Below are 14,138 nucleotides of genomic sequence, written 5' to 3'. Positions count from 1 at the left end.
TAATCTTCGCACATGTTGTGATTAATGTTTGCACCCATAAATGGCGCGTTAAAATAAGTGTTAATATTCAACATTGTATGCAACATGTAAGGGACAAAGATGTTTGTACGCTCCTTTACTATGCCTAACATAAATTTTACAATGCGAATTTGTAATTTGTATTAATCAGCCTATATACATAAGGAAAATGTTTAATAGTTGTTGAAAATTGTTACACTGCTACTGATATATTTATATATTTTTTACCTAGAATTAGTTACATAATTATTTATTAACACCCTAAAATCCTAAATCAATCCAACCAAAACTAGATACAGTCAACATTTGTTATGACGACATCGAAAGAACTACTCATATTTGGTCGTAAAAACCGATAGCCGTAACAGCCGATGACGTTGTTATTAAGTACCTTATACAATAGATTCAGACGAAACCTTTGATTTTGGTCAATATAACCGGTATGTTGTTCTAAACGATGTCGTCGTAAACGGTTTTGGCTGTTTATTTATCATGTTATTTCAATTTTGAACGTAAATAACTAAGACACAACCAATTCATTTAAATTAGTATTTGAAAAATATTTCCTAGAGTGAACAGACTACAGAAAATAATGACTACATATACTAGCAACAAGGAAGTAATGTAGGCATCGCATGCGCATAGAACATACAACTACGCTTTACTTTTTAACGTAGAAATTCGAGTCTTACCTTCAAATAATACTAAGTCACTCTTCCGACTAAACTCTTTTTACCAAAATGTAAACGCAATTTGATAAACAGGGACGAAACATTAGTCTAGTCTAGTCCTATTTATTTATGTATTCCATAATTAAAGCAGCATAATTTGAGAGCAGTGTTGGCCTAGTGGCTTCAGCGTGCGACTCTCATCCCTGAGGTCGTAGCGCGTGCGCATTTAACATTAGGTCGAACGGTGAAGGATAACATCATGACGAAACCGGCTAGCCTTAGACCCAAAAAGTCGAGAGCGTGTGTCAGGCACAGAAGGCTGATCACCTTATTGCCTATTTGATTAACAAATGATTAAGAAACAGATATAGAAATCTGAGGCCCAGCCCTAAAAAGGTTGAAGCGCCATTGATATATTGTTAATTAAAACAATTCCTAGGTAAACAAAACACGTTAACATCTTCCATTGTTACTTTCAAATTCATTTTACTTTTTATTTGCAATTTAAATCATTGTTTTGACGTAGATGTCGGTGTATGTCCCCTTGTAATGGTCTTATTTAAATCGTTTCCTAATGCTAAGCAGCAAATTATTTTAACTCTAAGCCAGATTGACGCAGAAGGACCTTATATGTTGTTGATTACCGCATTTTATTTTATTGCTGTAAAAAGTAAACGCGTGTAACCATGTTCATACGTGGAAGTTAAATTGAAACTTGGTAATACTTGTATCAGATTTTTATATAGTAATAAAATATTGTTTACTAGAGAAATAAAGATACTAATGTCATGAGTACACTTATACATAATACAGTATCATGTTTGATACTGTTTTCTAGTTGAGTTACTAAGGTTGTTGAAATTTTATGTTTACAAGAGCATTACAAATATAAAATTTGCTGGGATAAACGCGTTTAATGTAACGATTGTATGATTATTAAATTTTATGATAATAATTGTAACATCACTTTGAGTTATTAAACAAACGCGGAAGTTTCAGTGTAAAAAACAGTACAATATTTAAAGTGTTATAATGGAAATACAATATCTTACGTTCAAAAGATAGTTACTACTTTAAGTGGTCACCCTCTTCAGAATAAGAATATCATAGTATTGTCTTTTGTTAAAATAGATTTTACACATTAAGAAAAACACTTTTTGAACGGAATAAAGCTATGTATTATTTTTAGAACTTATAGTTATTTAAAATTTAGAATTATGTAAATAACTATAAGTTTTAAAAATAATACATAGCTTTAATCCGTTCAAAAAGTGTTTTTCTTAATAAGAATATCAATTAGAATTCGAAGGTCGAAACACAGATGTTACATCGAACTACAGCTCTACACTTAGACATTTTATATTGTTCTAGAATAGACTAGAATTAATTAAAAGAATAATTTCAATTTAATTCTTGATTAGAAAATTCGCACATTGATAGGTGTTCAAAGGCGGCGTAAATAACAGTTGACAGGAGTGCCTACTGTAGTTGGCATACATTCCTGACACCCGATATGGAGTTAGTGGTCTCACGTCTCACGGCCGTGTGACTTGTTCGACCCTTGCTATTATCTCATTATTTGATCTGTGTCACTTGCTGTCGATGTCATGTCGATATTGAAAATTCCAATATGGACGGAGGTGGTGAAAATGCCGTTTAGCGTGACCTCTAGGTACTTTCTTAATGTATATTTATATTACAGTACGTAAAATTGTGTATTTCGGACCTGACGAGACATGTAAAACAACATCTTTGTGAACCCAAAATTTATTCAACAGAAATTATAATAGTAGCTGTCACACGACAACACGAATGTGATGAAAATTTATTTAAGTATTTTAATGACTGCCAAATGAGTGCTCACTGCTCATAGAGTAAGATTTAGTAGAGCTATTGTTGTCTACTTTAAATATGCATACATTTTATTATTGTATGTTATATGAATTTGTATTAAAACAGACAATTCATAATTAAAGTATGTACGAAATAGATAGCTTTTCTCGATTAATTTAAACCGCGGTTTTATCATAATATTGGTAAGCAATATACGTATAAAGTTTCAAAATATATAATAACAGCTTATGACGAGAGCTGTTCTACTCTGTGACGGCTTCTTTTATTACTCAGGGTTAAAATATCACCTTTATATTATTATATGTAATAAAATACATAATGCTTTGCATAAGTTGATTTTTTATCTATAGCATTATTTACATACATACTATTCTTCTTACATAGTTCTTCGTGAATAACTCACGCATTATTAAGGAATACGCATCTTTTTTTGGTAAATTATATGAATCTCGATTATCGCGAGGTTACTATACGCAACACTATTGATATCATTGTCTTACGTTTACAATAGATAAGCACTATCGTTGTTTGTCCAGATCTTCATGATCTCATCGAAATATCTATTCGATTCGATTTAATGTATCACTACTCAAAACATACATAAAAAGACTGAGAACTATGTTTAAAATTCTGCGCCGCTAATATAACAGATAGTTGGTTTTATAATCACCCAAAACCATGGTCGGTTCGACAGGTAGAAGAAATATGTTTATGTTTATTATTGTTAAAACAAAAATTATATTAATTGATATAATTTGGTACGTAAAGCTCGAAGGTTGAAATAAAATCTGATGTATGATACAAATACCAACTCTTGGACTCGCCGTGAAATAAAGTTTGACAAGTAGGCTCAAATTACTGACATATTTCATCGTTTTTGGAAGCCAAGAACGCGCTACCGCGGTTACAGGATTACATTACATTAGGTAATAAACTATCGCTGACATGTTTAATTGTTTTACAGTGGATTATTAAAATTTTCGACAGGTTTTGATTTCTATCATATGTATTTTATACATATTAAGACGAGGTACTAATCTTTTAATACTTTATTTATTTACTTCGTTGCAAGATATACAGTAAATAGTTGAAATAATTAAATAAAAAGAAGGGCAACTGGCGATCTTCGAGCGGTCTGTTCCAGGCAACTACGGTGAGGAATTTCTTTTGAAATTAAATACGGTGAGCCGCAAGTACCAACTGCAGAACTACATAACCTATACAATTACTTACACATAAATAATGGAACAAAACCCCGTTAAATACTGTAGATTTTTACAATAACTACAGGATTAATAACACACTAACGAGAGAGATATGAGATATTTCCGTAAGTACATAAAATCCAAAACTTCTCTTGCATATTTAACGTGAAACAAAAATTAATGTGAAGGCATCGCAAACCAATTTGCGCCTATCATAATAATGCTCAAATTCAGTTTGTGAATTATGCATGTTTTTAAGTGCCTAGATTCTTTCAAAAATGCACATTTAATATACAGTCTTGAATTAACAAACAATGACATTAAATAATAATAATAAATTTTATTCATAACAAAAATTCATACAATTATAAATTGTAATGAATAAATCCGTTGTTGTTTTACTGCTATGGAAATTCACCACGGATAATATATTTTAATAAATAATGGTTAAAATTGTACTTACATTAGTTGTGAGTTGCGTCGTGAGTGTGTGAACTTTTTCTTTGGCGTCCGCCAGCTCTCTTCTTAACTTTCGCACCTAAGATATGAAATATTTTAATTATTTTTTTAATAAAAAAAACGCCAATATAAAACATTTGATCAAGCGATTCATTAATTGAGATGTCCATTACTACACGCTTAGCCAACTTTTTTTGATTGTCTTGTAACCCTTTAATTGGCCAAGGGGCAATCACGTATCTGCATTTAATTTATTGATGGTAATATATAGAGGCAAGTAAGCCAACTTTTCTTATTTATGTATTTATTTCAGAATACATAAATATTACGACAGAAAGGTCAGATCTCTTTAACGTGCCTCAGTCTTGGAAATAATAAGTCCCTACATAAGTAGTTTTATTTTTATTTTTAATAGGTCTTTATCTTGCAATTAGTCAGCTAGACTATGAGCAGATGTGTTGAGCAGAGCTGTTAGGCGATCAGAGCAAAATCTCCATCTAGACTGCTCCTCGTAGTCAACCGTGCCTATCAAGACTTAGGATTTGTCGCTTATTAGCCGTTTTCTGTATTTCATATTCCAGGTTTTGATCTCCTCTTTGACATAAGTAGGCACGAATATTATTTGAAGCCTACATAAACATTGTTATATTTTAATACATGCAATGCCATGCCATTAAATAACAATTGAGTAGTGTTGGCCTGTGTACCAAGGGTACTTTACTTTACTTTTTAAGTGCACAAATAACACTTGCTCGTACGGGAAGTAAAACATCGTAATAAAACCGGCTTGGACCTAAAAATCGACGGTGTGGCGGGCACAGAAGGCTAATCACCTACTTGCCTATTAAGAAGTCTTTTTATCACAAAATAGTTATAGAAATCTGAGGCCAAGCCTTAGACGTTGTAGCGCCACTGCTTAATTACAATGTAAAAAGCCGTAACAATAAATTGTGAATGAACGATGCAATCGTGCGATATATATGAAGCCAAGTTTAAAACTAGTGATTGCTGATAACATTAGCTCGACTAAAAAACTTAAAAAGCTAATAAATGAAGTGAATGAATGTGGTTACGTACAGGGGTATTTACCTCGTGGGCGTGTCTTTCCTCGGCACCGGCGCCCGCCGCAAGAGAAGACGCGGTTGATACAAGGGAAGCAGTGGATCCGTGAACTGAAAATTTAACTCCTTGTTTATTATGATTGCCTGGTACAATTTATGAATATCATAGTGGCTGGAACGAATTATTTCAAAAGCTTTAATGGTTGATGAATTTTATAAGAAAAAATAAAATTATCTTACTATGGAAACATCGATTTCAAAGAAAGAAAATATTTGTAATAAAATTAGTCTACTAGTCTAACTAATTATGAAAATTTTATTCCATAATGTCTCTAAACTCGATTCCTTAACAAGAAATAATGTAAACAAGCTAATAGAATGTAAATCAACGCAATTGTGCTCCTCAAACAGACTTACCTTCATCGTTTTTCTTGGGATAATGGTGTGAATGTCGTGGTGTATGTATGACACTGGCAGGTTGGTGCGTAGGACTGAGAGCCGATCTCGGTGATGGCGATGGCGGTTCTGATACCCCGTAATTTAGACCTATAATAGTAATCCCAATATCACAAATATTCACTAGAATATACTATTGTTGATTGGAAAAGCAATCCACTCCAAAAAAGCCAGGTACGTTCGTTATGATGTAATTTTATAATTTGAAATTAAATTGATTTTTTTTTATTTAAAGTACATCTTTCGTTAATGTTTTAAATATTTGCTGTCTTATTTCAAACATTTTAAATAAGAACAATGATCATGGATATAAATTAAATTAAAAAAAACCATAAATGTAGAACGTCATAGTTAAAATTATATGTGATATTTATTGAAAAATTTTCGTTCGAAAATAGAACTGTATCCAAATAATTTGGCAATAGACGATTTTACGAAAGTGTTCCTTTTTATTGGCACTTGCAATAAAATTAAAATATGTGATGAAATGTGTGATAAAAGTAAAAAAAATATTAGAAGCTAAACCAACCTTGTCCACCTGGCCCATATTGAACAGGCAGGCAGTAATAAGGTTCATAATCACTCTCAGAAGACCTTTGAAGCATTGACGGATATAGCTTTTCCGATTTGGTCGATCTGAAAAGAGAATTTTGAATGCATCCCGTTGGTTTGATAAATAGACATTGAAGCGTCACGTAGCGTTAACAGTAAGCAATAGCTTTTGTTTGATATTTCAGTTTCTAATCTCTAGAAAGCTATTTTATATGGTACGCAAGAGCGGCAGCTCCTAAGGTATGAAAAATTTTAGAACATAAAACTCCTTCGAAACGGCTGTATGTTTTTGTGTATATTTGGTAGGTCGTAATTTTTTTTTTAGTTTATGGCCTGGTATCTAGACCTTTAGGCCAAGTCTTCAGAATTTTTATTCGGTTTATTATAATTTCCCTACTGTATTTTTGATGGATTTATATAGGCTCGTAATAGGATCTATCTTTTAACATATCACTGAGGCGGCGGGAGGGATCTTGCACTATGTCACTAATTTCACTGACAAGAATCAATCTGTCAAACGAAAAGCACTCACATTTAAATATGAAATGTTCGATATCACCAACAGAAGTTACAGTAGTTGCTCTCCACTATGCCCAACCGAGCCAGGTGGGCCGGGACGGTAGAGTGACCAAAACGCAGTCTGTTTATAGTCGTAATGAAGTCCCGACTGGCCATTTTCATAGTAACAATAGTGGTCTCAAACATAATACAGGAATATGAGTATGAGTAGCATGTCCACTTTGATTGTTTAATTACATTTTTAAAATCTTCATTCATTTGCAGTACAACGAGAGGCAGAACTGGGAAATAGCCTCGTAAAAGCTCACCTCCCGATGTCTGCTAGGAGCATTGTACAGGAAAAGGTACAATTTTTTTTGAGAACATTATCATTACCAGATAACAGCTTTAGTAAATATCTCTATTAGCAGAAAAGAAAAAATTATGGCCTTGCTTTTCTTGTGGCTAATATGTAAAGCCAACTTGTCATTATAATATATGTACAATTGATCTAAAGCATTATTTATATTATTTACAGCTCTATTTACATTATGGTCTGAACATTTGACCATGAACTGAACTAAACTGAACATGAACTGATTACAAGATCATCCGCAAATTGTAAAATATTTACACCTTCTATATTTACAAAATTAAGAATTTGACTAGTATATACATTGTACAGCACTGGAGATAATGTAGCCCCCTGCATTGTACCTGTGGAGACCTGGGACCATGGAGAATATTATTATATATACAAAATTCTATCTGTTAAAAAATTAAATAACCAATGGAAAAGTGTGCCTGGTATACCAGTGTCAGAAAGAACTTGAACCAAAATGCCAGGGTCGACATTAGCTGAAGAGAAGCTAGAAGCTGCTGTGAAATGTACTCCACCATGCTCGTTTTGGGCATAACTTAGTGGGAATTATATCCAGAAATTTTAAAATGCTGAGTATCTTTCAGCCAAGTTTCATTAAGTAAACAGACATCAACATTTTGCTCAGCTAAAAATTTAGACAATAATAAATTGAATATTGTATTGAGCTATACATAACTGCTGTATATTCTGTACTATACTGTCCATTAATGTGACAGATTTTTTTAAAGTCAGTCTTTAATGAACAGTGTCGTCACGGGTTCATTATCTGTTTTATTACCCAATTCAACTAAAGTTTGGACCATTGCCATCAAAATATTAAGTTGAGTTTGGTTCAGGTTGGCACTGTTTTACTTACATTATTTACATTTTTATTAAATTTATGTACACTTTGGCTTATTGAAGGTAGGGTCTTAACAATGCTGCTAGACTGTGCAGGTAAGGACGAAAAATGAGATGATGTAATTGTATTAGCCACAGAGGCATAAGTAATTTTCCCCTTTTTTTCAAGTACATTTTTCATACAGTACTTTGACCGACTTTTTTCGTAAATCTTCTCATTGAAATAATTTCATATATCGAAGATAGCTTTGTATATAAATCCTTGTTCGAAATGTTGGTAGGCACATATTGGATGATTCCAGTTTTTTCTATCTGCGCGGCAGGAATATGCGCCTTCAAATTGTGCTTTGTCAAAAAGTCTGTATTTGTGATGAAATTATTTGCAGTGTTGTATTGTTTAAAAACAAGCGCAATTTTGTTGGCATTAACACTATGTAAAGCTAACACACCTTTTACCTCTGAAGTACAAATATGATTTAAGTAAACTGGGCTTTAATTTCCAACTTTAACCTGTTGGTCCTGACTTTCAACAAAAACTTTGAAGTCCGTATTTGTACAATGCTCCGGATAAAGTCTCAGATAAGCTGGCTTATAAAACGGAATGAAGTCAACCTCACCGCCGCTTACTTCAGGTCAAGATAAGGAATCGCACCTCTTTTACGAACAATTTTGGATCGTTTCGAGGTTCCATCTGGGTCCTCCGGTTCATTCATTTTAATAATTAACAAAATGTAGAATTATTTACACTGACTAAAATAAGTTTTGGTAATATTTTAACAAAAAAAAACAATAAAAGTAATTAAATCGACCGCCCCGTTTGGAGTTCCCGCCAAAAGTCCAGCAGGTCGTAAATTATTTGTTATAAAATTAATAAGGGTGGCCATACAAAAAATATTTCTTTTGGTATTTTTATTTTATTTAGATATCACAAAGCCCAATTTTTTTAATAGCAATATTAATACTGTAATAAACTTACATAAAAACGTATGTCTGATCACCTAGTATACGAGAGAAGTTCTATAGAACGCAATGCAGTATATATGAATACTCATATCTTATTTTATTTAGCGCAAAGCCGATTTTACTTGTATAGACCAAATAATGTTACTGCAATAGGTCTACTTAAGGAAGTTTGCTATAGGCAAAGAAAAAGTCTATGGTCAAAGAATTGTGCCGCATGTGTAGCAATACACGTCTCGTAATGGCATATTTTAAGTGTGCGATAAAGATGGCGTTGTGAAACAATAAAATATGACAATTGACAAACGATCACATTGGACAATATATATTAATTGCAAAGAAAATTGCAAATATGTTTATTTTGATATCGGAAGGTATCACACCTTTGCCACCATTAGTAAAATAATTTGTATTACGTCTTACCAACCGGTTTCAAACTATAGCAAAACAATATGCTACTGCAAGCGTAAATTTCGATCGCCGATCGAATTTTTATGACAGACATAAGACAAGCGTGTGGTAATGTCATTAACAATACAATTAACTGTTTGATATTACAACAGCGAGTCACCCTTATTCTCCGGGCTCTAAACTCAACATGAAAAGCAATTATGTTCCGGCAAAAATTATCCAGATATCAGAACCAGGGTGTAAATTGTCGGGCTAGATCCACGTCAAAATTTCCGGTGGAAATGATCCAAAAAGCTAAAGTAATAAGTTTTTCGTAAGCCGTGCCATTTACGTCCATGCAGTGAAAGCGTGCCACGTTGAAGCAAAACAGTATACTTCAAACCTTGTGGCATACCTTGGGAATGTCCTATCTCTGAGGTAGCTAAAAGTTAATAAACCCATTTTTATATAATAATCAACAGTGCAATATATACAAACAAATATGATCATTTACTTAAAATACAGTATTTGACGAAGATACTTTAGGATATGTATAGACCAATATTAAAATATTCTTAAGTTTTACATATTACTTTAATGAATGGTGCCAAGCGAAGGAAATATGGAGTGACGATTTAGAAATGGTATCACCTACCTTATACTGTTGCTTCGGTTAAGCCTCGAGGTTTGTGCATCTCGATGCATGATGAGCTTATTGTGTGTGAGTGAGCTGCGGTGGTGTGAGTTAGGGGTAGTGTGCTGCGCTGAATGGAGTGACGTCAGAGACTCCATAGACTCTCCTTCGGAAAGACGTCCGGTCGCCGAATATGTATTGCTGAAATTGTACAGAAGGGTTCATGCTGGCCACGGTTTGGGGATGGCCGAAAGGGGTCGCGCAAGCATATGAACACACAGGTTTGATGGCTATAATACAATTACAGGGATGATATAAATGTGAGTTACCTATGTCTGAGCCATGGTGCGTAAGGGATTCCGTAATCGGACTTCACTTCGGAGTAAGTCTGAGTGTCGGATAGACTTCCGTCGCTTATCTTCATACCGCCTCTTGGAGGTACTCTGAAATGGAAAAGTTTCTACGGATGTAGTAGGTATACAATCTTACAATATTAATATAAATTTTAAGATAAAACGAATTTGAGGTATACTCGAGGTAACCTGTAACAATGATCCAAAGATCATCGAGTATAGCCCAAAGGCTATATTTAAAAAAAATTGTGTCCTCAACGAAAGATTGTCATAATTGTTAAAAAAGCTGCTAATTTACACAACTTTTAGCTCAATATCCGCTATATGCCGCATATAAAAATACACAAAACTATATAATCTTATATATAATTTACTTTGCAACAATGTAAGGAAACAGTCTCTACAATACACAGTATAAATTGGTACTACTTCAGTTCTCACGCTTTTAAGTTAGCTATCAAGTGTGTAAATAAAGCTTTGAGATAAGATAGGATTTATCAATTGAAATGTCAACTAAGGATATCAGTTATTAGGAACACATGAGAGAAAGGTTTTGCTTAAATTTAATTACTTTTTTAAAAGGCAAACAAATTGTGAAGTAAGCTAATTTTGTATAGTACCACTGAGTTTTTATGATACCACTCACAAGGGTTGCTGTTCGCAAGGGCTCGCAAATGCGTTGCCGGCTTTAAAGTAATTGGACCGCTTTTATCTTGGAGGACCTTAAGTCGAATTGGTTCGGAAATACTACCCAATTAGATGGCAATAAACTTTGCCTTGGCTTATCAATCTCCCGTTAGAGGGATCTGGAGTCTGAGTTATATGCTTTTTTGAGTTAGCCATAATTTATTTATTAAAATATTAACAAGCAATGTGGCGCCGGAATTTTAATTGGTTACAGTTGTATATTAAGTATATTTATCGTATATCATTTTAATGAATGCCAAAAACATAAGAAATTACCTGTGATGATGGAAAAGTGCCGCGAATTCATGAGTTCCCGGCTTTGGCAAGGACTGAGATCCAAGTAGTCGCTCCCTTACTGAAGCAGAGAGTTGAGCGGCCGAACTTCCTTGAAGCGAATAGGATTTTGGTCCTATACCGTTTTCTAAAAATATTAAATCATTAAATAATATTGTTTTATTATTTATTTAAATTGAAATATATATTTAAAGGCTTACGATCTTGACAACACGTGAACACTCAGCTGAGATAAAATAATTTCTTTATTCAAAACTTTAAATGCAACAAGCAATTATAATGTTAAATTAAATTCATTAAGTACATATTACTTTCTTTATACAGTAGGATGGAATAGTATGGTCCAAAAATTTTGCCAAATACCTGGTCCATGGAACTGGTGGCTAACTAAGAATTTATGAGGGTTTTTAATTTTGTGTAACAATGCTTAGTTTTTTTTGATTACACTCTTTAATAAAGGTTTTATTTATTTATTTAATTCCTAAAATTGTTTTATTTATTTAAGTTTCTTTGAATAAATTGCTTGAAATTCTATGAGGTTAGAATTTCTTGATGTGAAAACGTATTGAATTGTAACCTTCCTCCTTCGCGATTATTCAGTTTAATTAAAAATGAAGTAACTTTGATTGTGTGTAGAAAAACAACTCACTATGTATCTGTAGGTCTTGAGTACAGGTTTGTGTCCCTCCGGATACTTTTACTTTCGTTCTAGGTACAGCAGTCACTTGTGCCGTCCTGCCGCCTGGAAATAGCCACATAACAGTACAGCAAATATCACTATTACAAAAAACATTGATTGAAGATTATTACAAGACTTACTTTTTTTATTAAACGAAGGCGTTGATACTAAAGGATATTATGGATATTATAGTTAAGAAAGAATGAAAGAGGAATATGTTGCTGATTTGGAAATATTATACAACCTGCTTGGTAAATACCAGTACACGTACATAAAGTCCCAGGGACTTTACATAGTAAAATAAACTTTAAATAATAATAATTTGTTATATTTACTGTGTGTATGCTGCGGTGGTCCATTTGCCGGTAATGGAGGCGGTTGTTGGGTGCCATTCTGTCGCTTAGCGTAGCCAAAGTTCTGTGGTCCTTTGGCCTTGCTTGATGAGCTACTTCCGTTGCCGCTTGACACACTGGATGGTCGAGAGCCTCCACTTGGAGATTGAAGCTGAAAGTTTTATTTACTTATTAGTTGTAAAACAAAATGTATACAAACTACAAAACAAAACGTTTTGCTTTAGTTTGCTTTAGTTTGCTTTAGTAGTAGAAGACAAGGTAAGACATTGATATAGGAAGAGGGTAGATATTTATTTTATTAATGGTGGTTAAACTGGTTTCACATATACTGTCAGGATAACTCAGGTTATATATAAGTTTAGCAAACTGCCTTATGTTCTTAACTGAAAACCCCAGTTTTATATTCTTTCAATACGTTTCGAATAAAACCATTACCTGTGCACTGCCTCCTTGCCTAGATCCATGCTGATTTGGAGAATTTGCGGCAGCATACTGAAATTAAAAATAATAAACAATATTAATATATATGTTCTACAATAATAGTTTTCTTTAAAGAAATTCTTCAATGTAACATTTTAATTAGATCAACATAATTGTGTACCGCATTTGTTTCTTCATATTGTCAGAAATTAGTCACATGTTTCTGAGCGGCATCCGTTTCTATATAAACACTATTATAATCATTTTCAGTGATACTATATAATCAGTGATACTTCAAATGACCGAAGAACCTAACAATTATTTAATAGTTATTCACATTTAAAGAAGGTTTGTTTGTATGGCGAGGTGCCAAGAATTATTATTGCGGAACTAGCTGCGAACAGAACCTTTTTTGGCGCAGGTTAGTACTCGAAAGTCGGTACAATAAAGTTAGGTCACCTGAGTGTGGAACAATGCCAAGTCGAGTTTTTCGTATTTGTTCGCAAACTAGACTAATTGTATTACTTAATCACTTTAACTTCTAGGTGAAAACTGAAAGCTATCGAATTTGTTGGTAAAGATATTCCGTAATAAATATATATATGCATTCGTTTGTCAAAGCAAAAATGATTTGAATTATCTTAAAATCTTAGGACACGGTAATTCTAATATTTACCGCAACCATTTTATATAAAAAAATCAGTGGCACTACCTTTTAGGTCTGGGCCTCTGATTTCTGTATCTGTTTCAGGATCATTTATCAATCTAATAGGCAAGCAGGTGATCAGCCTCCTGTGCCTGACACACGTTGTCGACTTTTTGGGTTTAAGGCAAGCCGGTTTAGTCATGATGTTATCCTTCACTGTTAGAGCGAATATTAAATGCGCGCATAGAAAGAAAGTCCATTGATGCATAGCCGAGGATCACCGCCTCAAGGATGACAACACACTGAGGCCACTAGGCTAAGACTGTTCATTTACAGATTAATATTATTTAATTTCGAAGGATGACAAATTTGTCACTTAGATTTCAGAAATCAGTACTTAAGCAAATTTTAGAATTATAATTACTCTTTGGTAATCCCGTTCAGTGCTTTTTATTTTATTTCTAAAGTTATAACTCTTCATAGTCCTACAATATTATACACGGTAAAAATAAAATACAGTATTTTTTTCCAATTAGGTTATTTTTATAAAAGTGTTGTTCAACATATTTTTTGAAATAATCAGTTGTTTGTAAAAATCAATTTATTTTAAACGTTAATTTTATAATTCTTTCGTGAAAAAGTTTTTTTTTGGCCAAATAGTATAGTTTTGAAACTATATTTCGTTTATAGGAAAAACAAAACCTGGACTAAAGTTTAATAGAATGT

At 33.1% G+C, this 14,138-nt stretch overlaps 1 protein-coding gene across 5 annotated transcripts in view; it reads right to left on the bottom strand.

Annotated features, from left to right (window-relative positions):
• Nucleotides 1–14,138, bottom strand: part of LOC123707419 (protein sickie) — a 142,224-nt gene that overhangs the window by 29,631 nt on the left and 98,455 nt on the right. For 3 of the 5 annotated variants that reach the window (XM_045657447.1, XM_045657451.1, XM_045657452.1), the window contains 10 exons: nucleotides 12,782–12,838; nucleotides 12,329–12,497; nucleotides 11,964–12,056; nucleotides 11,297–11,441; nucleotides 10,310–10,423; nucleotides 10,002–10,181; nucleotides 6,254–6,360; nucleotides 5,686–5,814; nucleotides 5,285–5,379; nucleotides 4,212–4,286 (listed from right to left, as the gene is read on the bottom strand). In XM_045657447.1, coding sequence (XP_045513403.1) covers nucleotides 4,212–4,286; nucleotides 5,285–5,379; nucleotides 5,686–5,814; nucleotides 6,254–6,360; nucleotides 10,002–10,181; nucleotides 10,310–10,423; nucleotides 11,297–11,441; nucleotides 11,964–12,056; nucleotides 12,329–12,497; nucleotides 12,782–12,838 — 1,164 coding nt within the window. The remainder of the gene's footprint in view (nucleotides 1–4,211; nucleotides 4,287–5,284; nucleotides 5,380–5,685; nucleotides 5,815–6,253; nucleotides 6,361–10,001; nucleotides 10,182–10,309; nucleotides 10,424–11,296; nucleotides 11,442–11,963; nucleotides 12,057–12,328; nucleotides 12,498–12,781; nucleotides 12,839–14,138) is intronic. The other 2 variants (XM_045657449.1, XM_045657450.1) reach the window with 2 other exon arrangements.

Source organism: Pieris brassicae, chromosome 3, assembly GCF_905147105.1.
Source record: "Pieris brassicae chromosome 3, ilPieBrab1.1, whole genome shotgun sequence".
Taxonomy (NCBI): Eukaryota; Metazoa; Arthropoda; class Insecta; order Lepidoptera; family Pieridae; genus Pieris; species Pieris brassicae.
The sequence above is the reverse complement of the archived record's forward strand: the minus strand, read 5'-3'. Positions and strand labels throughout refer to the sequence as shown.